A 25,928-nucleotide genomic window follows, 5' to 3' on the forward strand; every position below is an offset into this window, starting at 1 on the left:
CATAAAATTCTCTTTTCCAACCTCGTAAATATCAAGATAAGTTTGGAATTTCGCACATACTTGAACTTTTTGTCATAAGTCTACCAGTGTAACTAACATGCACAAGTTGTTGAGCCCTTTAAACGAATTCTAACAAGTCCAAGTAGTTAGATATATTCAAAGTTGGCAAGCTCACATCAGGGAAACCAAATGTAAATGGTTCTCAATATATTCTCTTATTCTATAAGAGAGAGTTAAGCTGGTCTCCGTCAACATGCTTGCTTGTGCTATGTGGGTATCTTGGTCATTTTACATTACATTCTCTTAATCTATAACGGAGAGTTATCTCTAGCCTTCCTTGTGGATTTCAAATGATGAAAAAAATCAGAAATATTCAGCTCCCAAGTACGCAACTTTTTGGAATTCCGTTTCATTCCTAATGATCAGGTTTCCCAAATTGCTTTTACTCGGTCTGCTGACTCACACTCCTGAGAGAACGTCGTCTGCTGTTTTTGCTTTTGGGTAAACGGTGGGCAATATCAGATATTACTTTTCTTCCCCTACAATTTTCAATCAGTTTACACTCTGTTTGTTGTTTAGTTTCGCTATGTTCTTCGGCTTTGTTGCTGCTACTCTTTTGATCACTTCCAGGTGAGATCAATTTACCCTAATTTACTATTTCCATTATCTCCCTGCTCTTCTCTTTCTATGTGGTAGCTTCTGTGTTTCTGTTTTAGCCTCTGCCTGTAGGTGTTTGAGAAAATTACTCAACGAATTAGGCTTTTCTTTTGTAGCGAGGTGTACTGATCAAATTTGAGGTGAAGCATTTAGACATTTCTTAAAATTTTGAACTAAAAATTAGCAAGAAATTACGTTGAAATACTAAAAATTAAAATCTTGGAGGAGAAAAAAATGAAGATTAAAAATATGAAGAAAGACTAAAATTGCAGAAGGAAAATGATAAAATAATTTGTAGGAGCCTTTGATTAAGTGATACAATGCATTTGGACTGATGTTCCATCTTACCTGTAGAGCAAATGAGTTTGCTTTTCAAATTTTCATAATTATTTAATTTTACTACTTTATATTGGTCTATTTCCAACTCTCTGTAATTTGTTTTGCTTCTTCAAGTTTGTCCACAAGTTTAGTTGGTACAAATCCTTGACAAGTCTCACTCACCTTAAATCATCCAAAGTTTTGTCTTCTCTTGAGTCTTCTTACTTTTTCTTTAAGTTGTTCCTGAAAGAAATTTAAAGAAAAATATTATAGTCGGTGATAATTAATAAGTATATAATAAAGGAAAGCAGAGCAAAAGTTTAGCACTAAATACCTGTTGAACCTTTTTAACTACTTTATATTGGAGAAATTCTTTTACATGGTGATTTCCACCAAACTCATCTTAAGTTATTGAAACGAGTAATTTTTATAGTTCAGATGATCATTGACTTTTAGCTCTGAGCGGAGTGACATTAACTTGATGGCTTTTATGAATATTCGGACAATGAATTTTTAGCGAAAAATGTGGTTTGCCTATTTTGCTTTAATGACTGATGCACACTGTTTGCAGGTTTCTGGAATTAACGTCTGATTACTCTGTCTAACTACTCCGGCTTTACGAGGTAAGCTAATAGAAAGCATCAGTTCCCCACCAAATTATTCAATTTTGCCTTTCACTTGATATCTTTTTGGAGAAAGGGTGTAGTTTATTTTTTAATACTGCTTACATTGGATGAGTATAGATGTCGGGGGATAAAAAAGATGTGCCTATATCACGTTCAGGACAAAAGAACAAAAGTCCATGCTTGGCAGATAGAAGTGCTAAAATGAAATTCAATCGCCATAAAAAATATAAGAAAATATCAGCGGATAGAAAGAAAGCATTATTGTTAAACCGCCGTACGAAAGAACTCGATTCAAGAAAACGTCTTCCAGAAAGTCGTACTCTGTATAACTCAGTCAAATCAACATCTCTAAGTAATTCAACGCTTCAAAGGGAGAGTGCTCTCATAATAAGAGATTTTTCTCTTACTTCAAATCAAAGTTAGCAAATTAAACTTTCGCTCTTTCTGTTTAAATGCAGTCAGTTTAAACTAAATATGTTTCACGCGTCTTTATTAGCTGCTAAATGTGAAGTTAGTACTTTACCTGCTGCTTCTGTGAAAGGAAAAAGTTTAGTTGGTCGTTTTTCCTTCTTCGAAACAGGCGAGTATATGAAGCATATTATTTTAATAAAATTTCTATTGTCGTAAACCATTTACTTATGTAATTCATAATTGCGTCTATATTAGGATCCACATCAGGTACATCTAATGACCGATGTGGTGTTGGTTCAGAGAATGTAGCAAATAGAGGTTTGTATCACTCTCAAGTTAGAATAGTATTCATTATCTTCCTTTGGAGTTAAAATTGACTCCTAATTATTTCCATAATATTCAGGAGTTAGACTACATAGAAGAGCCCCTCTGCACGTTATTGGTTCACAAACCGAATATGTTGCTTTCAAAGTTGTCCCAAACTGTAAATTTTGTGCTGCAAAAAGATTTCAATATGAACCCCCTGGATTCTATTGCAATAAAGGTTCAATCAAGCTTACTTCACATGAAATGCCTATAGAGCTACGAGAATTATTTTTGGGTACTACTGAAGAGTCTGACCATTTACGAACATATGTTAAGACATATAATAACATGTTTGCATTTACTTCGCTCGGGGTAAAATATGACAAAGACTTAGCTAAGAGAAATCATGGTATCTATACATAGAGTTCAAGGAAAAATGTATCACTGTATAGATGATTTATATCCTGCGAACGAGAAAGGAAGAAATTGACAGTTATACTTCTACGACAATGAAAATGAGGTAGCAAACAAAATTGCTTGTTCAACTAGAGTACATGAGTCAATGATCGGAAAATTGATGAATATACTACAAAATAATCTGTATAGTGTTTTCTTGAAATCTTTGGCAGATGTTCCGGAATTATCGAACTTTTATATTGCGCTCAAATGTGACTCAGGTTTAGATCAACGAGTATATAACTTACCTACTACATCTGAAGTTGCAGTAATAATGGTGGAAGAAGGCGTTCATATTTCCACACCTCACATTCGAATTTATACTCACAGCAATAAAAGCCAATTAGTGAACTGTTACTATGGATGTTATGATCCCTTGCAATACCCACTATTATTTTCATATATTCAAGATGGGTGGCACTGTGGTATAAAGAAAATAGTACAACTAAAGAATACTACTAGATGTCGTGTCTACTGTGAACAGGAAATTTACCAAGTGTTGCAAACATGTGTTCAATTAAACATTTTCTTGATATGGAAGCTCAGGTACTAGAACAACAAAGGAAAAAAAGAAATACTGTCTTTTGTCGTGAATATTATTGTTATAAAATTCAAATAAGAGATGATGAGACTGATGAAATCTTACATATTGGAAGGATATTCTAAAAATATGTCGTAGATGTATTCATAAAACTTGAAACACAACGACTAGACTTCTTCTCTTTCAATCCAGACTTGTTTAGAATTGAAGTTTTGCAAGGTATTCTTGATGTCTTAAGACATGGTGAAAGAGATGCTTCTAGAATCAGAAAACAAACTTTCCTTCCTGTTACATTTACAGGGAGACCAAGAGATATGCGCCGACGATATATAGATGCTATTGCTTTGGTACAACGTTTTGGAACACCTGACTTTTTTCTAATGATGAAATACAACCCATTATGGCCAGAAATAAAAGAACATTTGTTATCTACTGATGAGGCATAAAATAGACCTGACTTAGTTAGTCGAGTATTTAGAACAAAACTGGAAGAGCTAAAAAATGATATATTAAAAAGAAATATATTTGAAAAGGTTGCTGCTTTTATGTACACTGTAGAATTCCAGAAATGTGGTCTTTCACATGAACATTTGATTATTATTCTTGCTAATGAATACAAATTGTTGACACTTGAGTCTTACGACAGAGTTGTTTGTGCTGAATTACCTGATCCTGATAAATAGCCTTACTTATACTCACTTGTTGTACATCATATAATGCACGATCATTGTGGTCATTTGAATCCTGCAAATTCATGCATGAAAAATGGATATTGTAAATTTAACTACCCTAAAGATTTTGCTGATCGAACATCAAAAGGAAAAAACTCTTATCCAATTTATAAAAGACGACATACAAGTGAAGTAATAAAAATTAGAGAACAATTTCTCGATAATCCATGGGTGGTACCATATAATCCTTTTTTACTTGAAAAGTTTAAATGTCATATGAATATCGAGATATGCTCAAATATTTAAGTTGTCAAGTATCTTTACAAGTACATATGTAAAGGGCACGATAAAATTTCTTTTTCTGTATATGACAATGATAAAGACAAAGAGATTGATAAAATAAAAGAATATCAGTCTGCTAGATGGGTATCTCCACCCGAAGCTACATGGCGTTTATTTGGTTTTTCTATTAGTGAGATGACACCAAGTGTTTATCATCTTCAATTACACCTTGAAGGACAACAATATGTTTCTTTTAAAAGCACCGAGAGTATAAATGCAATTTAAAAAAAAAAATCCTATGATTAGAAAAACAATGTTGACAGAATTTTTTGTCATGAACCAAACAGATGATTATGCTATAGAACTTAAGCTACTATATAAAGAGTTTCCAGAATACTTTGTCTGGTCAGTTACAGACAAGACGTGGACACGTCGAAAACAACGTACTATTATTGGACGCGTTGTGACATGTCATCCAACAGAAGGTGAGAGATATTATCTCAGGCGATTATTAATGAATGTAAGAGGACCAACATCATATGAAGATCTTCGTACTGTAAATGGAAGAAGTTATATTATATTTAGAGAGACTGCTGAAAAAAGAGGATTATTACATTCTGACAATAGTTTGCTTGACTGTATGATTGAAGCTGCAAGCTATCAATTGCCATATAGTTTAAGACGATTATTTGCTACGCTATTGGTATATTGTACTCCTACTAATCCAAAAGAGTTGTGGGAACAATTTGAAGACTCAATGTCCGAAAACTTCAAACGCTTGCCAAATAATAAATTTAAAGATATTCATCATAGAGTCCTGAACCAGATCAATGACAAATTACACTCGATAGGACACGACATTAACGAGTACAAGCATGTTGCAGAAAACATTAGAGCTTCTGCAGTTGCAAAAGAGGCAAAAGAAGTTCATTTTGAGAGAAACCTAAGAGTTTTCGAAGAAGATTTGTTATTAGAAAAAAAAAACTAAATACAGATCAACGAAGAGCATACAATATGATTGTTGATAGAATATTTTCCAACAAATCGGGAGCTTTTTTTATTGACGGGCCAGGAGGAACTGGTAAAACTTTCTTATATCGAAGTTTGTTGGTTACGATAAGATCTAAGGGATTTGTAGCACTAGCAACTTCAACTTCTGGTGTTGCAGCTTCTATTCTTCCTGGAGGGCGAACAACTCATTCACGTTTTAAGATCCCTATTGATATTGATGAAAATATTGGTTGCAATATCAGTAACCAAAGTTCACTTGTATGTTTAATTAGAGACATAAAATTAATTGTATGGGATGAGGCATTAATGGCTAAAGGGAAAACGATTGAAGCTTTTGATTTACTTTTGAAGGATCTAATGGATACTAAGATGCTCTTTGGTGGAAAAGTAGTTGTTTTTGGAGGTGATTTTAGACAAACTCTTTCAGTTGTTCGAAATGAAAAAAAGAAGACTTCATTTCTGAAAGTTTACTATACTCTGAAATTTGGAATCAACTAGAAAAACTACAGCTGTCAGAGAATATGCGTGCAAGAACAGGTCCTAGCTTTTGTGAATACTTGATGAGAATTGGAAATGTTGATCATTCCTTTTACAACTGAAGAAGAATCCTTGAATGAGTTATTTGAGGTAACATATCCCAATAAAGATTCCTTATTTGATGATTCTTCCTCCATAGCTTCTCGTGTGATCTTGACAACAAAAAATAATTTTGTTCATGAAATAAATGACATGCTCATATCTAGATTCCCAAAAGATGCTAGAACATATGTTGCAATTGATGAAACTGTTGAACCGAATGACCAAGGTCAATTCGAAGATTATTTTCATACTTTAAATCCTGCTGGTTTGCCTCTTTACAGATTAACTTTAAAAGAAAATTGTCCAATAATGTTACTACGAAATTTAAGTCCTTGTGAAGGTTTATGTAACGACACACAGTTAACATGTTGTAGTTTTAAACACACATGTTATAAGTGCCAAAATTGCTAACGGTGATTTTCAAAATAGACATGTTTTTATTCTAAGAATACCACTTAAGCATCACAAGATGAAAAAATTCCAATTGCTTTTAAAAGAATACAATTTCCAGTACTCTTATGCTTTGCTATGACTATAAATAAAGTTCAAGGTCAAACTTTGGATTTTGTTGAAATTTATTTACGTGAACCAATTTTTCCCATGGTCAACTTTATGTTGCTTTATCAAGAGCTAAAAGTTCAGAAGGTGTGAAATTATTAATTTGACCGCTGACATCAGACATTGAGGATAATCACTCAACGTATAACATAGTTTATGATGAAGTTATTCAAAAAGCATTCAATTAACTAATGCCAGGTAATAATTTTTATGCTTCACATGCCGCAAAAATAATTGTGATGTTCACTCTATACAACTCTATTAAATTCTAAAGTCATTTATACCTATTTGGCACTTTCTATTTTAATAATTGTTACTGTTGACGGTTTAGGTGTATTATTTGATGGAAAACATGTGATATTTGTAGCAAAAATACTCAATTAATAATTCTAAGGGGCAACAGTTGAAAGAGTAATAATTTTGGCTATTTCATTTATATTCTCTGTAGAGAACTACTTGGTTCTTTTAAAAGAAATTAAAGGTTTGATTCTTTGTCAGTAAAGAATATAGGTTTTTAACTTGATTTTGGTGAAATAAGAAAGTTTATAAAAAAAAATGAATAATGTTTTCTCTAATGTCTAGAGTTACCATTTAGCATTGCCCTGCTATTATCTGCTTTACTACTCTTATTACTTGTAGCCGAATTTTCTTATTTATGTTTCTTATGATGTATTGCTCCAGTGCCATCCGCACCACTGTTCATTTTTTCTATGTTTTACCCTCCTTTCAGTACTTAGCAATGCCATCCTGACCTATTCAATTTTGTAATGCTTCATCATTTGGAGTCAAGATATCCATCAGTTCAGCAAGACAAACATGAAGGTGAATTTCCCTGTTAGAAGTTGAATTATATACTCATGCTTTGTAGCTTTTGATATAATTTCTTCATTAGTTGCCTACACGAGGAATGTTTCTCTGTTATTCCCTTGGACAAATGATTTTAATAACAAGGTCTTGCTTTAGACCATATAAGCATCATCAGATAATATATTTGAAAAAAGTATAAAAGGAAAACAAAGAAATTATAACAGCTTGGTTCATGCTATGATGTATGCTTTGAATCTCTAATTTATAGATAAATTTGTGTTTTACCAGTCTTTTATTTGGTGATGTGCTATACGATGAATTGTCTCTCATTATTGTTGATCGCTATCTTGTCGCGACCCCAAACCCGGACCCGGTCGTGATGGCGCCTCTCGTGAAGACAAGGCCAACCGACAAATTTTCAATTCAGTTTTAAGCAATTAAACAATAAGCATTTAGTCTTAAACATGATATAAATTCAAAAGTAACGGTGACAATACAAAGCAATTTGCGGAATACAACCCAACACAGCCCGATACCGGGGTATCATTAGTCATGAGCATCTATCAATTCCAACACAAGTCTGAAAAATATATAAGCTATTACAGAATAACTGATAAAGAGATATAAATAAGATAAAGGGGTAGAAACACGGGATTGCGGATGCCAAACAACTACCTCGTGGACTCCGAAGTCTGCCAGGAGCTCTCAACTCGCACTAGCAGGATCAACAACGCCTGAATCTGCACACGGGGTGCAGGGAGTAAAGTGAGTACTCTAACTCAGTGAGTAATAAACATAAATAAATGATTGAGAGATATGAAAACACGTAAGGCACATTACATACTATAATGAAGCAGTAAAACCAGTAAAAATAGTGAATCAGTCAAGAAATATAAAATCATTTAAGTTCAGTTTATAATTCATGGAATGCCTTTTCAACAATTAAACAGGTAAATGACGAAAAAATAAGAAAGATAAACACATAAAGGTTCGCCCTTCGGGTACAATGTCAACAATTCCGCCCCTCGGGCAATATCTCAGATCAATACCAGCCCTTCGGGCTACATCTCACATCACAATGGGTATCCGCGCTCACTGGGGGTGTGCAGACTCCTGGAGGGGCTCCTTACGGCCCAAGCGCAATATCAAGCCATCTCGTGGCATCATCACTAGGCCCTCGGCCTCATATCAACATCAATGTTTCCTCACAACATAGGCCCTCGGCCTTACTCAGTCAGAATCTCACAGCCGCTTGGGCAATAGTAAAACATAGTGCTCAACCCAAAATATCATTTAAGTGTTAAAGTAGTGTAAACATGGCTGAGTTATGAAAAACAATAGAATATAACATGATTGAGTTCAAGTATAAAGTCAAAACAGTGAGGAAATATCAATAAAAATCCCCTAAGGGTTCAAATAATTGGCACGAAACCCAAATATGGTGTTCAGCCCAAAACATGATGATAACAAATAGTTTTCAGTCAAATACGCGGTAAAACAGTCATTCGGGACGGACTAAGTCACAATCCCCAATAGTGCACGACCCCATGCTCGTCATCTAACGTGTGCGTCACCTCAATATAGCACAACGATGTGCAATCCGGGATTTCATACCCTCAGAAAATCATTTACAATCATTAGTCACCTCAATCCGGTCCAAACTCTAGCCCGCGAGGCCTTTGCCCCTCGAATCGGTCTTCACTCGCGTTGAATCTATCCAAAATTAGAATCATGACGTCAAAATATGCTAAGGGAATGAAGCCCAAGCGAAAATAATCATTTTACAACCTAAGTCCCGAATTACTAAAATTCGACCCCCGGGCCCACGTCTCGGGATTCGATAAAATTCACATCAATAGATTCCTCATCCCACCACGAGTTCATACATATCAAAAGTACCAAAATCTGACCACAAATGGTCCCTCAAATCCTCAAGTCTGGGTCTCCAATACCAAGCCCTAGTTTCCCCAATTTTAACCCTTAATTCCATTAATTATAGCTCTAATCCGTGAAATATTACAATAGGAACGAGTTTTAGGTCCAAAATCGTTACCTCAATAAAGTTCCCTTGAAATCCTTCTTCAAAATCATCTAAAAAGCTCCAAAGCCAACGTAGAAATGGTGGAATGGCTCAAAAATCGCGAAGGAAACAATTTATACTTTCTGGCCCAGGGATTTCGCATCTGCGGCCCAATTCCTATTTTTGCGGTACCGCTTTTGCGTCAAGACCACCGCATTTGCGGTCCTCACTTAAGTCTCAACTTTTCACATCTGCGATGAACATTCCGCACCTGCGCCTTCGCAGGTGCGATCCAACAACCGCTTCTGCGGTTCTTCCTTTCCAGCCATTTTCCGCTTCTGCGACCAATCGTCTGCATCTGCGGCATCGCACCTACGGTCCCCAATCCGCAGGTGCGGAAATACCAGAAGTAGAAAATCTGCAGCTTACCAAAATTCCAAACTTCTCCATCAACCATCCGAAGTCACCCCGAGGCCCCCGGGACCTCAACCAAAAGTACAAACATATCCCATAACCTTATTCAAACTTATGCCAATCTTCAAAACACCTCAAACACCATCGAATCAACCAAAATACATCGGATTCAAGCCTAAGTTTTCCAAATTCTTCCGAATTATGCCTTTGATCAAAAACCCAACCAAACCACGTCCGAATGACCTGAAATTTTGCACACACATCCTAAGTGACACAACAGAACTACTACAACTCTCGGAATTCCATTCTAGACCCTATATTAAAATCTCACCTATCAACCGGAAAACGTCAAAAATTCACTTTCGCCAATTCAAGCCTAAATCTACTCCGGACCTCCAAAACTCATTCTGATCACGCTCCTAAGTCCCAAATCACCTCCCGAAGCTATTTGAACCATTGGAACTCACATCCGAGTCCTCTAACACATAAGTAAACATCTGGTTGACTTTTCCAACTTAAGCTTCCTCAAAAGAGACTAAGTGTCTCAAACCTTACCAAATCCTTTCCGAACCCGAGCCAACCAACCCGATCACATATAGAATCGATAGACAAAGTAATAAGGAGCAGAAATGGGGGAAATAGAGCGGTAACTCATGAGACGACTGACCGGGTCGTCACATACTCCCCAACTTAAACAAACGTTCGTCCTCGAATGAGTTAAGAAACATACCTGAAGCCTCAAACAGGTAAGGATATCTGCTCCGCATCTCTCGCTTGGTTTCCCAGATAGCCTCCTCCACGGGCTGACCTTTCCACTGCACTTTCACTGAAGCTATATCTTTTGACCTCAACTTTCGAACCTGACGACCCGAAATAGCTACTGGCTCCACATCATAGGTCAAATCATCATCCAACTGAATAGTGCTAAAATCCAAAACATGAGACGGATCCCCAATATACTTTCGAAGCATGGACACATGATATACCGGATGTACACTCGACAAGCTGGGTGGCAAAGCAAGCTCATAAGCCACCTCCCCAATCCTCCGAAGCACCTCAAAAGGTCCAATGAATCGAAGACTCAATTTACCTTTATTCTCAAACCTCATAACACCCTTCATGGGCGAAACCTTCAACAGAACCTTCTCACCAACCATGTAGGACACATCCCGAACCTTCTTGTTAGCATAACTCTTTTGCCTCAACTGTGCTGTACGAAGCCTATCCTGAATCACCTTCACCTTTTCTAAAACATCCTGCACCAAGTCTGTCCCCAATAGCCTAGCCTCACCTAGCTCAAACCAACCAACTGGAGATCTACACCGCCTCCCATACAAAGCCTCATATGGAGCCATATGAATACTCGACCGATAGCTGTTGTTTAAGCAAACACTGCAAGTGGTAGAAACTGATCCCATGACCCTCCGAAATCAATGACACAATTATGCAACATGTCCTTCAATATCTGAATAGTGCGCTTGGACTGCCCGTCCTTCTAAGGGTGAGAATCTGTGCTCAACTCGACTTGAGTACCAAACTCTCGCTGTACAGACCTCAAAAACTGCGAAGTGAACTGAGTGCCCCTATCTGAGTTGATGGAAACTGGGACACCATGCAAACGAACAATATCCCGGATATAGATCTCTACCAACTGCTCTAAAGAATAAGTAGTACACACAGGAATGAAGTGCGCAGACTTGGTTAGCCGATCCACAATCACCCAAATAGCATTGAACTTCTTCAAAGTCCATGGAAGTCCGACTACAAAGTCTATAGTGATCTGGTCCCATTTCCACTTTGGAATATCCATCTGCTGAAGCAAGCCACCCGGTCTCTAATGCTTATATTTCACCTGCTGACAATTGAGACACCGAGCTATAAATCCCACAATATCTTTCTATATTCTCCTCCACTAATAATGCTGCCTCAAATCCTGATAAATCTTCGCAGCACCCAGATGAATGGAATACCGCGAGCTATGGGCCTCCTCCAGAATCAACTCCCGAAGCCCATATACATTAGGCACACAAATCCGGCTCTGCATCCTCAACACCCCATCATCACCAATGGTCACATCTCTGGCATCATCATGCTGAACTCTGTCCTTAAGGACAAGCAAATGCGGATCATCATACTGACACTCTCTGCTGCGATCATATAAGGAAGACCGAGAAACCACACAAGCCAATACCCGACTGGCCTTGGAAATTTCCAACCTCACAAACCGATTGGCCAAGGCCTGAACGTCAAGTGCAAAAGGTCTCTCCCCAACTGGAATATATGCTAAACTCCCCATACTCACCGCCTTTCGGCTCAAAGTATCGGCCACCACATTGGCCTTTCTCGGATGGTACACTATAGTGATATCATAATCCTTTAGCAACTCCAAGCACCTACGCTACCTCAAATTGAGATCATTCTGTTTGAACAAGTGCTGGAAACTACGATGATCAGTAAACACCTCACAAGACACACCATACAAGTAATGCCTCAAAATCTTCAACGCGTGAACTTGGCAGCCAACTCCAAATCATGAACGGGGTAGTTCTTTTCATGGGGCTTCAACTAACAAGAAGCATAAGCAATAACTCTACCCTCCTGCATCAAAACGCAATCAATACCAACTCTCGAAGCATTACAATACACGGTATATGAACCTGAAGCTGATGGCAAAACTAACACTGGAGCTGTGGTCAAGGCTGTCTTGAGCTTCTGAAAGCTCTCCTCACACTCATACGACCATACAAATGAAGCACCCTTCTGAGTAAACTTGGTCAAGGGCGATGCGATGGATGAAAATCCCTAAACAAACCGGCGATAATAACCCGCCAAACCAAGAAAACTATGAATCTCTGTGGCTGATGACGGTCTGGGACAACTCTAAACCGCTCTATCTTCTTCGAATCAACCTGAATACCCTCGTTCCGACCCCTATATCTAAATATCACCTATCAACCGAAAAATGCCAAAAATCCAATTTCTCCAATTCAAGCCTAAATCTACTCCGGACCTCCAAAAATCATTTCGATCATGCTCCTAAGTCCCAAATTACCTCCCGAAGCTATCCGAACCATTAGAACTCACATCCGAGCCCTCTAACACATAAGTCAATATCCAGTTGATTTTTACAACTTAAGCTTCCTCAAAAGAGACTAAGTGTCTCAAACCTTACCAAATCCTTTCCGAACCCAAGCCAACCAACCCGATCACATATAAAACCGATAGACAAAGCAATAAGGAGCATAAATGGGGAAACAGAGTGGTAACTCATGAGACGACTGGCCGGGTCGTCACATAAATGCTATTGAGATTATTTTAATTTAGACGGATATATGTTACAAGATTATGGTTATCTACTGAGATTATGTTGGATCTCTGGCCTTTTCTAAAATTGTTCTTGATAAATAAAAAAGCTTATTAGTGGATATTTGTTTGATGAGTAGTGCAAAACAAATCAACCACGAAAAAATGGTAGCAGCTGCAACCTACAGGTGAGCTTAAAGAATGAACACAATAACAAGTAATTTGTTTGATGGAGTTCAAGAGTTTTGAAGAACTATACAGATAAATTTGTTCTTGTCAATAGCTACAATTAACTATGTATACCTCAAATTTGACAGCAATATTAGCAAGAATCTCAGTCTCCTCTGTTTATAGTAAATAACTATGACATCATCTTTGAAATCTTCACAATTATATGATGTTCTAACTACTACATTATCACCATATGAATATTAGTCGATGTGTTTCACGAGGACCGACCACTCCTGTAAGTTAATATGTTTTGAATATTATTATTTCTTTTGTTTTGTTTGTTTACTCTTTTAACAACTATATGTATTTTGCATCAGTTCATTTTGTTAGTTGTCTCTTAGATTTTTGAGGATGATATGATCTATAACGTTTATTATGCTCAAATCAGTTTGCAAAGCCTATATGAGTTCTTTTATATGGATTTGCAAGACAAACTTCATGCTTTGAATGTTCTCACTCTTGAACTTATACTGACTTTTTGTCTTCATCTGACGCTTCTATCTAAATCTACTTCACTCGCTCCACCACGAAAGAAAGGGATGCGTCTTTTTTGTACTTATTACTCATTTTATTTAACAAAATTTCGTTCTTGCTATTAAGCTAACTTGGTTTTATAATGTTTCTATTAGCTGTTCTGTTCAATGAAACTCTCTGATGTGCTCTCTCGATAAATTTATCTTACACAGTAATGGTGCTCAAAAGTTGTTGGATATCGTGATTGTTATTGGCGAGGCACTTACTTATGTTCTGTCAGGGATTTATGGCAGTGTTAGCCAATTGGGTGTTGGAAATGCTATCCTAGTTATCCTTCAACTCTTCTTTGCTGCTATCATCCTTATGTGCTTAGATGAACTTCTTCAGGAAGGATATGCTTTTGGCTTCTGGAATTTCCTTGTTCATACTTACCAATATCTGGTAAGTTTGTTACGGGCCACCACAAAGAATGTCTTGTGTTCCTCAATACAATCTTGGAGCTTTTGATTTCTCGTTTATTATATTTTGCAGTGAAAGCATTATCTGGAAAGACTTTAATTCCACAACCATCAATACCAGGCGTTACGCCAAATTTGAAGGTGCTATTATTCCTCTGTTCCATCATACTATTACGAGAGCATATAAGATCGGTGCCATTCGAGAGGCGTTCTATTAGTAAAGTCTCCCCAATGTGACAAATCTGCCTGCAACTGTGCTGATCTTCCTTCGTGATGCTAATAAAAAAATTATGCTTACACTGTGATACAACTCAACCCACGTAATGTACATTTAACTATCAAGTTAGTCTCATTTGAACTTTCAAACCTATTGTACTTGCAATTTACGATTCAGCTGTTTAGCAAATAATGTTCGGAGTCTTGAAAAAGAAGAAAATAGAATATTAAAGTGATAAATTGTAAGTAAGATACCGCCATATTGTTATCTCCTTCTACTCCAAGAGAGAAGATGAAACTGTAGATAAGCAGTAATGAAATGATCAGAACAATAGATTACTTTTTGACCTGTGAATCTTTTGTGTTTACATATCTTTCCACACAAAGTCGTCATTAGAGATTTCTCTAGTATTTTATATAATGGTAATTCCAACTTTGGGATTATGCTGGATTTATTGTGAAAGAGTTCTTAAGGACTCATGACCTTATATTGTGATGTATAGCTTTTAAATTTACAGTTTTGGAGGAAACAATTATACTACATTCAGAATTGGTTAGTTGGGGATGAGGTGAAGTTATTCGAATGGGAAAGATAAGCAATATATACATATAATATCTTGACTTTCACATAGATGTCGGGATAGAATTGTTGGATTTTGTTATTATTTATTAATAACAAAAGAGGTGTGAATGGAAAATGGTGGGAAAAGAAATGAAGTGAAGCAAAATTTTGAATGAGTTCATTTATCTAATGCACGTTGTCCCTCATTGGTAGAAGCAAAGAAAATCTTTGTGTATATATAGAGAAGCTCATCTTTTAGCTCTTAAAGAGTTAAGAAGAAGGCAAGCCTCGCATCGTCGTCATCGTCGATCGCTTGACTCGGCTTCAGCTTCGGTCAAAGATTGATTGATTAATCTTTTTGGACAAAATTCTTTTCAAATATTTAATTAATTAATTAAAAAAAATTCAATCCGATATAACCCATGACCCGCGACCCGGTCGGGTTCGACCCGTTTTCTTTTTCGGATTATTTTAAATCCGTTTTAATTTTCCCGCAATATTTCCAACAGCTATGGCTGTTCTGAAATAGTGTCAAACTTGTTCCAACAGCTATGGCTGTTCTAAAAGGTTGCAAACCTTTTCAGAAACAATACCAAATTGGCTATAAATATTTCTTCAAATCTCAGAATATTTACTCTCTGATTGCGCATAAACTGAACAAGTAGGTACATGCTACTTACCTTAATTTCAATTTTTTTAACACAGGACAAACACAAGGCCTACATCAAGTGCTACTTAGTTCACATGTAAGAGTATATTCTCATGATTTCTCACAAGATACTAGAGTGTTTGACTAGGTATTTGTTCTTTTCACCATAATTTAGATCTACTAAGAGGGTATCTATGAATTAAATAATCAAGTGAAAGATATAAGAGTCCTCTGTGGAGAGTGGTTCCCAAAAGAGAATGGACTGTGTCTAGTAAGTAACCTGCAGTGATCAATCCAACAGTAGCTTTGGTTGAGAAAAAGGCATAAAAGAATGCAAACAAGTTCACCTAAGGTTTGTGTCTGCTGATCATCTTGTGAGATTATACACTGCATCAAAGTTTCTGATTAAAAAACCTAAGGTTTAAAGCCATGAAAACTGTTGTGAAACATGATCTAATCGTAAAAACAGAAAGAAAAATAGACATTATGGTCCTTTATTCAACTTTGTCACATTAATATTTTTAATAGTTGAAACAATAATATTATTAAGCTAGATAATCATATACTTTTTCTGCAGCATCTTTGTTGATCAGGTTTGTCAAATTGCTCCTACTCAGTTTGCTGACTCACACTCCTTATAAAGGCCATCTGGTATTTTTGCTTTTGGGTAAATGGTGGGCAATATCCGATTTCACTTTTCTTTCCTGTACGATTATTCAGGTCACACTCTATTTATCTTTCTATTTAGTTTCACTCTGTTCTTCGAGTTTCTTACTGCTATAAATTTGCGTTTGATCACCTTCGGGGTGAGATCAGTTTATACTGTAATATTTCCAATGCCTCCATGCTCTTCTCTTTCTGTGTGTGTAGCTTCTGTGTTTCTGTTTTAGCCTCTACCCTTAGGTGTCTGACAAAATTATTCAATGAATTAAGCTTTTCTCCTGCAGTGGGGTACAAGTACAATGATCAAATTTGAGGCGAAGCATTTAGACATTCCTTAAATTTTTTAACTAAAAATTAGCAAGAAATTACATTGACCTACTATATATTAAAATCTCGGAGGAGAAAAAATAAAGATAAAAAATATGAAGAAAGATTAAAATTGCAGAAGGGAAATGGTAAAATAATTTATAGGAACATTTAATTAGGTGATACAGTGCATTTGAACTGATGTTCCAACTTATGTGATGATGAAAATATATAAATTATTCGAAATATATATGCTTACAGATAAAAAATCCCACAACACCAGCTTGATGACATTAGCAAATAAGATTGTTATAATGTAATCTAAATAAACTCTGTCAATATCTCCATTCTTTCTAAAAGTCGCGTATTTTTTTTGCTTTTGCTCATATATTGGTAGGAACTGTGTAAACACCGTGCTCTTCAACTGAAGTTTCTGTATGGAATTGGCTACTGTCCTGTTGGTGCTCTCTCATTGGTGATAAACAACTTCAGTAAAATGTGTCCTATTACTCATTTCAAGACTTCTCAAAATCTCTTCGGAAACAGAACAACACAGCCTTATCTTATTCAGACCATTGTGTACAATAATGGCAGTGATGAATGTAAGATGGGGCATTTTCTCTGGTGTGACCCTACTCTGGACTTCCATTGTGTACTATAATTTCAACAAAAAGTTTCATGTTGAACAAATTTACCTAAGCACAACATATTTGAGATTAAGGTATAGTTAATGACGATCAATACTCTTTTGAATGCAGATTTTTTATGAATAAGGTTCCAATAAGGGTATACAAGAACGCGAATCAGACGAACAATTTCTTTTCCAATTGACAGGCCAATGTAAGTACTTTCTAGCACATGGAATGCAGATAACTGGGCTACTATAGGAGGCTTGGACAAGATAAACTGCATAAGTGCACCATTTTGTAGCATGTTATACGAATTTTAGTTTAGATGCTTGTCAATGGAAATCCCTTTTCTCTGCTCGTGTTTCCACCACTATCCATTGTTGGGATCAGTATAATGCTTGTTGCTTTCTGTCATAATCAAGGGTCAAACCAGTTTTGGACTTACAATTATACTATTGCAACAAATAAAGTAGCAAACATAATTGCTCAGAAAATTGATACTTCAGCTGTAAACTGCTTCATGCAACTTCTTGAATCAACTGCTTCAAATAATCATAGAGGAGATGCGAAAACTTTACAGAGGTTCTTATCATGTACAAGGTAGAAAACTCTCGAATTTCAAGTGTTTGATAGATGTTCCGAAACTCTAGAGTTCATCTAAAGTTCTTTCGTAAATGATATTTGCTCACTATCCCGTTTTCTCATTCCTGTGCTCCAATGCATTTCTCTCTTTTATGACTTTTATCTACTAACAGTGAAGCCGTTGTTCCTAGAAGTTGAAATAGGTAATTCTATTTCAATTTCTGAAATACAGTTAATATAAATATATCAGAATGTTGCCTGATGGTTCTACTTTTTCCATTCTGATAACTTGTATTACACACATGTGCTAAGATATTTTTTGCTTGTATATTTTTCAGATTAGCTTGTTGTCTCGGCCATAAGGCAAAAATATTCTACTTCCTAATAACACAAGAATTAGGGAACTGGTAGAATTGTAGCACTTTGTACTCTTCGTTTTGAAACATTTTGAATCAAATTGTATAGATTTCTTCCAGCTTTGTTTCATGACTTGTAAACAAATGTTTTTTTATGTTAAATAAAAATTAATAAGGTTCTTGGGCCCGGGCACAACCCGGGCTACCTCCAACTAGTTCTAATACTAAGGGATCAAAAGAAAGAATAATGCCTTTGCTCCAAGGATGGTCCCATATGGGGTCAAGAGGGTTTATATGACCCCGCTTCTTTGAAAAATAAATTTTATCTTTCATATAAAAACTATTGCTACAAAAAATATGTTGACCCCGCTTAATACAAGCACAACGAAAATCGATAACCTTCATCACCATCACCATTTGGTACTCTCTCGATAGCTTCAATAGTTTACTGAAAGCCCAATACCGGAGTGTCACTAGTCATGAGCATCTATCAATACGCTACAAGTCTGGAATGCCTACTAAACCATTACAGAATAATTGATAAAGAGATATAAATAAGATAAAAGGGGAGAAACACGGGACTGCGGATGCCAAGCAGCTACCTCGTGAACTCCAAAGTCTGCCGGGAGCTCTCAACTCGCGCTAGCAGGATCAGCAACGCCTGAATCTGCACACGGGGTGCAGGGAGTAAAGTGCGTACTCTAACTCAGTGAGTAATAATTAAAATAAATGACTGAGAGATATAAAAACACGTAAGCCACATTACAGGCTATAATGAAGCAATAAAACTAGTAAAACAGTGAATTAGTAAAGATATGTAAAATCATTTAAGTCCAATTTAAACTTCATGAAATGTCTTTTCAACTATTAAACAGGTAAATGACACACAAATAAGAAAGATAAACACATAAAGGTACTCCCCTTGGGCACAATGTCAACAAATCTGCCCCTCCGGCAATATCTCAGGACAATACCAGCCCTTCGGGCTATATCTTACATCATAATGTGTACCCGCGCTCACTGGGGGTGTGCAAACTCCTGGAGGGGCCCCTTATGGCCCAAGCGCAATATCAAGCCATCTCGTGGCATCATCACTAGGATCTCGGCCTCATATCAACAAGCCACCTCATGGCATACATATCTCAGGCCCTCGGCCTCATAATCATAGTCAGTGTTTCCTCACAGCATAGGCCCTCGGCCTTACTCAGTCAAAATCCTCACAAGCCACTCGGGCTATAGTAAAACATGGTTCTCAACCCAAAAAATTATTTTAAATATCATTTAAGTCTTAAAACAGAGTAAACATGGCCGAGTTATGAAAACGGTGGAATATAACATAACTGAGTTCAAGTATAAAGTCAAAACAGTGAGGAAATATTATAAAAATCCCCTAAGGGTTCAAATAGTTGGCACAAGGCCCAAATATGGCATTCAACCCAAAACATGATGTTCACAAATAGATTTCAATCAAATACGCGGTAAAATAGTCATTCGGAATGGACTAAGTCACAGTCCCCAACAGTGCATGACCCCACGCTCGTCATCAAGCATGTGCGTCACCTCAATATAGCACAATGATGTGCAATCCGGGGTTTCATACCCTTAGGACATCATTTACAATCATTACTCACCTCAATCCTGTCCAAACTCTAGCCCGTGACGCCTTTGCCTCTCGAATCGACCTCCACTCGCGTCAAATCTATCCAAAATCAGAATCATGACGTCAAAATATGCTAAGGGAACGAAGCCCAAGCGAACATAATCAATTTACAACATAAATCTCGATATTACCAAAATCGAACTCCCGGGCCCATGTCTCGGATTCCGATAAAATTCACATCAATGGATTCCTTATCACTCCCCGAGTTCATTCATACCAAAATCATCAAAATCCAACAACAAATCCCAAATTCTAGGTCTCCAATTTCAAGCCCTAGTTCTTCAATTTTAGGCTTAATTTGCATGATTAATTAGGTAAATTTCACATTAGAATCGAGTTTTAAGTCCATGAATCTTAGATCCAAGTGATTCCTCTTGAATCCCTCTTCAATCCTCTTCAAAAAGCTCCAAAAAAGTTTAACAATGGTGGAAATAAACCCCAAAATCGCGAACAAGACGACTATTTAAACATTCTGCCCAGGCCTCATTTCCTTCTTCGCGAACGCGGTCAACGCCTCGCGTTCGCGAAGCACAAAATAACTTTGACCAAAAATTCCTCTTCGCGATCGCGACCTGCCCATCGCGAATGCAATGGTTCCTCAAAAAAATCTTCGCGAACGCGCTCCATCACACGCGAATGCGATGAACAAAACACCTCAAACCCCAACTGACCAATTTCCTTTGCGCGAACGCGGTCCCCTTCACGCGAACGCGATGACCAAACACTCAGCCCTTTGCTAACACGGAGCTTTCCTTACGAACGCGAAGGCTTAAATCCCAGCCTTCACCAACTGACCCTTCGCGAACGCGAGGACCCACTCGCGAACGCGAATGTCCAAATCCTCTGCAACACACAACAATTTTCAGCAATTCCAAACATCATGAAATGGTTCGATTGACCACCCGAAACTCACTCGAGGCCCCGCGTACCTCAACCAAATGTGAAAACATATCCCATAACCTCATTCAAACTTGTTCCAACCTTCAGAACGCTCAAAACAACATTAAAACACCAAATTCGCATCGGATTCAAGCTTAAGAATTCTAAAATCTTATAAATTATGCTTTTGATAAAAGACTCAACTAAACCACGTCCGAATGACCTGAAATTTTGCACAAATCCTCTGCAACACACAACAATTTTCAGCAACTCTCGGAGTTCCATTCCGACCCCTATATCCAAATCTCACCTATCAACCGGAAATCACCAAAAATCCAATTTCGCCAATTCTAGCCTAAATCTACTCCGGACCTCCAAAACTCATTCTGATCACGCTCCTAAGTCCAAAATCACCTCCCGAAGCTAACCGAACCATCGAAACTCACATCCGAGCCCTCTAACACATAAGTCAAAATCTAGTTGACTTTTCCAACTTAAGCTTCCTCAAAAGAGACTATGTATCTCAAACCTTACCAAATCCTTTCCGAACCCAAACTAACCAACCTGATCACATATAGAACCGATGGACAAAGCAATAAAAGGCAAAAATAGGAGGAACGGAGCGGTAACTCATGAGACGACTGGCCGGGTCATCATATCCTCCCCAACTTAAACAAACGTTCGTTCTCGAACGAGTCAAGAAACATACCTGAAGCCTCAAACATGTGAGGATATCTGCTCCGCATCTCCCGCTCGGTCTCCCAGGTAGCCTCCTCCACGGGCCGACCTCTCCATTGTACTTTCACTGAAGCTATATCCTTTGACCTAAACTTTCGAACCTGACGACCCAAAATAGCTACTAGCTCCACATCATAGGTCAAATCATCATCCAACTGAACTGTGCTGAAATCTAGAACATGAGACGGATCCCCAATATACTTCCGGAGCATAGAAACATGAAATACTAGATGCACACTCGACAAGCTGGGTGACAGAGCAAGCTCATAAGCCACCTCCCCAATCCTCTGAAGCACCTCAAAAGGCCCAATGAATCGAGGAGTCAATTTACCTCTCTTCCCAAATCTCATAATACCCTTCTTGGGCGAAACCTTCAACAGAACCTTCTCACCAACCATGTAGGACACATCTCGAACCTTCTTGTCAGCATAACTCTTTTGCCTCGACTGCGCTGTATGAAGCCTCTCCTGAATCACCTTCGCCTTTTCTAAAACATCATGCACCAAGTCTGTCCCCAAAAGCCTAGCCTCACCCGGCTCAAACCAACCAACTGGAGATCTACACCGCCTCCCATACAAAGCCTCATATAAAGGCATCTGAATACTCGATTGGTAGTTGTTGTTATAAGCAAACTCTGCAAGTAGTAGAAACCGATCCCATGACCCTCCGAAATGAATGACACAAGCACGTAACATGTCCTCCAATATCTGAATAGTGCGCTCGGACTGCCCGTCCATCTGAGGGTGAAAAGCTGTGCTCAACTCAACCTGAGTACGCAACTCTCGCTATATAGACCTCCAAAACTGCGAAGTAAACTGAGTGCCCCTATCTGAAATGATGAAAACTGGGACACCATGCAATCGAACAATCTCCCGGATATAGATCTCTGCCAACCGCTCTGTAGAGTAGGTAGTACACACAGGAATGAAGTGCACGAACTTGGTCAGACGATCCATAACCACCCAAATAGGATCGAACTTCTTCAAAGTCCGTAGAAGTCCAACTATAAAGTCCATAATGATCTGCTCCCACTTTCACTCTGGGATATCCATCCGCTGAAGCAAGCCACCAGGTATCTGATGGTCATATTTCACCTGCTTATAATTGAGACACTGAGCTACAAACCCCACAATGTCTTTCTTCATTCTCCTCCACCAATAATGCTTCCTAAAATCCTGATACATATTCGCGACACCCGGATCAATAGAATAACGCGAGCTATGGGCCTCCTCCAGAATCAACTCCCGAAGCCCATCCACATTGGGCACACAAATCCGGCCCTACATCCTCAACACCCCATCATCACCAATGGTCACATCTCTAACATCATCATGCTGAACTGTGACCTTAAGGACAAGCAAATGCGAATCATCATACTGACACTCTCTGATGTGATCATATAAGGAAGACCGAGAAACTACACAAGCCAATATCCGACCGGGCTTCGAAATATCCAACCTCACAAGCCGATTGGCCAAGGCCTGAACATCAACTGCAAGAGTCTCTCCCCAACTAGAATATATTCCAAACTCCCTATACTCACCGCCTTTCGGCTCAAAGCATCGGCCACCACATTGCCCTTTCCCGGATGGTACAATATAGTGATATCATAATCCTTTAGCAACTCTAACCATCTCCGTTGCCTCAAATTAAGATCCTTCTGCTTGAACAAGTGTTGGAGACTACGATGATCAGTAAACACCTCACAAGACACACCATACAGGTAATGCCTCCAAATTTTCAATGCATGAACTATGGCAGCCAACTCCAAATCATGAATGTGGTAGTTCTTCTCATGGGACTTCAACTAACGAGAAGCATAAGCAATAACTCTACCCTCCTGTATCAGAACATAACCAATACTAACTCTCGAAGCATCACAATACACGGTATATGAACCTGAAGTTGATGGCAAAACTAACACTGCAGCTGTGGTCAAAGTTGTCTTGAGCTTCTGAAAGCTCTCCTCACACTCATCCGACCATACAAATGAAGCACCCTTCTAAGTCAACTTGGTCAAGGGCGATGCGATGGATGAAAATACCTGAACAAACCGGCGATAATAGCCTGCCAGACCAAGAAAGCTGCGAATCTCTGTGGCTGAGGACGGTCTGGGCCAACTCTGAACCGCCTCTATTTTCTTTGGATCAACCTGAATACCCTCGCTGGACACCACGTGCCCCAAGAAAGGTACTGATCTGAGCCAAAACTCACACTTGGAGAATTTTGCATAAAGCTTATCCTCCTTCAATCTCTGCAACACAACTCTCAAATGCTCTGCATTCTCCTCCTGACTACACGAATACACCAGAATATCATCAATGAATACTATGACAAACGAGTCGATATAAGGCCGGAACACGCTATTCATCAAATGTATGCACGATGCTGGGGCATTGGTCAGCCCAAAAGACATCACCAAGAACTCATAATGACCATATCTGGTCCTGAAAGACGTCTTAAGAATATCCGAGTTCCTGATCTTCAATTGGAAATAACCTGAATGGAGATCAGTCTTGGAGAACACTCTCGCTCCTTGAAGCTGGTCGAATAAATCATCAATGCGAGGCAAATGATACTTGTTCTTGATTGTTACTTTGTTCAATTGCCTATAATCAATGCACATCCTCATAGTGCCATCCTTCTTCTTCACAGATAGAACCGACGCACCCCAAGGTAACACACTAGGCCGAATGAACCCCTTATCATGGAGTTCCTGAAGCTACTCCTTTAACTCTTTCAACTCCATTGGTGTCATACGATACGACGAAATAGAAATGGGCTGAGTGCCCGACACCAGGCCAATACCAAAATCAATATCCCTATCCGGTGGCATGCCCGACAGGTCTGCAGGAAACACATCGTGAAATTCCCTTACAACTTGAACAAAATCAATACTGGGAATCTCTGCACCGACATCCCTCACAAAGGCTAGATACGAAAGACAACCCTTCCCAACCATATGCTGGGCCTTCAAGAATTTGATAACTTTACTGGGAACATAGTCAATCACACATCGCCACTCAATCTGTGGCACACCCGGTATAGCCAATGTGACTGTCTTAGCATGACAGTCTAGAATAGCACGACACAGAGATAGCCAATCCGTGCCCAAAATGACATCGAATCTACCATACACAATAATAAAAGTTCCACTAGGGTCTCCAGACCCCAATAGTCACCACACACGACCGGTACACACGGTCTACAATAACAATATCGCTCACCGGGTTAGATACATGAACATGTGAAACAAGAGACTCACAGGGCGTACCTAAATAACATGCAAAGTATGATGACACATAAAAAAAAGTGGAACCAGGATCAAATAATACAGAAGCATCTCTGTGGCAGACTGAAACAATACCTCTAATAACAACATTAGAAGCAATAGCATCAGGTCCAGCTGGAAGTACATAGAAACGGGCATGACCGCCACCTGATCGACCTCCCTCTCTAGGGCGACTCCTAGCTGACTGACCTCCATCCTTAGTTGGCTGGGCGGGTAGTGGTGAAGTAACTGGCGCTAAAGACGATGGCTGACTCCTCTGCTAAGATGACCTCGCAAGACGACGAGGGCACTGCCTCCACATATGACCTATCTCTCCATACTCATAGCAACTCCCAGGTGCTGGAGAAGGGGACTGAAGGGAACCCCTTGCATCGGAGTGACTAGCAGATGCACCGGGAATAGAAGAGCCCTGAACTGATGGAGCACAGGACGAACTCTGAGCTAGAAGGGCACTAAGTGATGACTGACCCTGATGAGAACTGTGAGAAACATAACCCGATAACACCCTACGAATACCTGGGCGAGCTGGCTGAGCATGCTTGAAGGGACGGCCTCTGCCGTGCTGAAACTGGCCTCTCGACGAAGCACCACTATAACTACCAGATCCTCGAGACCTCTTGTCCTCCCTCTCCTCTCGCTCCTGGCGACGAACAGACTCAATCTCACGAGCAATGTCTACAACCTCCTCGAAGGTAGCACCAGTCACCCTCTCCCTAGTCATGAGAATACAAAGCTGATAAGTGAGGCAATCAATAAACCTCCTAATCCTATCTCTATCTGTCGGAACCAACCAAATAGCATGACGAGCTAACTCGAAGAACCACATCTCATACTATATTATAGTCATCTCTCCCTGACGCAACCACTCAAGCTGCCTGCGCAGCTCCTCTCTGCGAAACTGCGGCACATACTTCTCTAGAAAGAGAATGGAGAACTGCTGCCACTGAAACTGATAAGTAGTGAAAGCGACCCCACTGGTCTCCAGAATACCGGCTGTACGAAGCATCCTCTAACACTTATCCAAGAAACCCTGGGCATCCCTGCCCTCTGCACCACTGAATGTCGGAGGCTGAAGTCTACCAAACCTCTCCAACCTATGCTGCTCGTCCTTTGGCATGGCATGAACTACATAGTCCTGAGCAGCTGCAACTAGCTAGGATAGATGTGCCCCCGGTGTTTGAAGTCCCTGCACGACCTGCTCAGGTGTGCGAGTGGCGGGAGTCTGATTGCCTCCCCCGGCCTGAGAAGTAGATGCGGCTGTAGTAGTTGAGAC

At 38.9% G+C, this 25,928-nt stretch overlaps 1 protein-coding gene across 33 annotated transcripts; it reads left to right on the forward strand.

The window, feature by feature from the left end:
* The first annotated feature begins 208 nt into the window (after positions 1-208).
* On the forward strand, positions 209-17,598 carry LOC107797763 (uncharacterized). 33 transcript variants are annotated; one of them, XR_012696458.1, is made up of 10 exons: positions 218-501; positions 580-630; positions 1,547-1,598; positions 2,268-5,906; positions 7,147-7,238; positions 13,946-14,106; positions 14,197-14,465; positions 15,607-15,647; positions 16,128-17,121; positions 17,278-17,598. XR_012696458.1 is itself a non-coding variant. In XM_075224880.1 (10 exons), coding segments are annotated over exons 4-10 (462 nt in total). In that variant the 5' UTR covers positions 244-630; positions 1,547-1,598; positions 5,631-5,906; positions 7,147-7,183; the 3' UTR covers positions 17,279-17,598. The 33 variants fall into 33 exon arrangements, 20 of the variants coding, with proteins under 20 accessions (XP_075080979.1, XP_075080968.1, XP_075080970.1 ...); XR_012696450.1 differs by having other exon boundaries at positions 219-630; positions 2,268-2,330; positions 2,416-5,906; XM_075224880.1 differs by having other exon boundaries at positions 244-630; positions 5,631-5,906; positions 14,053-14,106; ... (1 more) ...; positions 16,128-16,143; positions 16,917-17,143.
* Positions 17,599-25,928: the final 8,330 nt, after the last annotated feature.

The sequence above is a fragment of the Nicotiana tabacum genome, chromosome 11, assembly GCF_000715075.1.
Source record: "Nicotiana tabacum cultivar K326 chromosome 11, ASM71507v2, whole genome shotgun sequence".
Lineage (NCBI taxonomy): Eukaryota > Viridiplantae > Streptophyta > Magnoliopsida > Solanales > Solanaceae > Nicotiana > Nicotiana tabacum.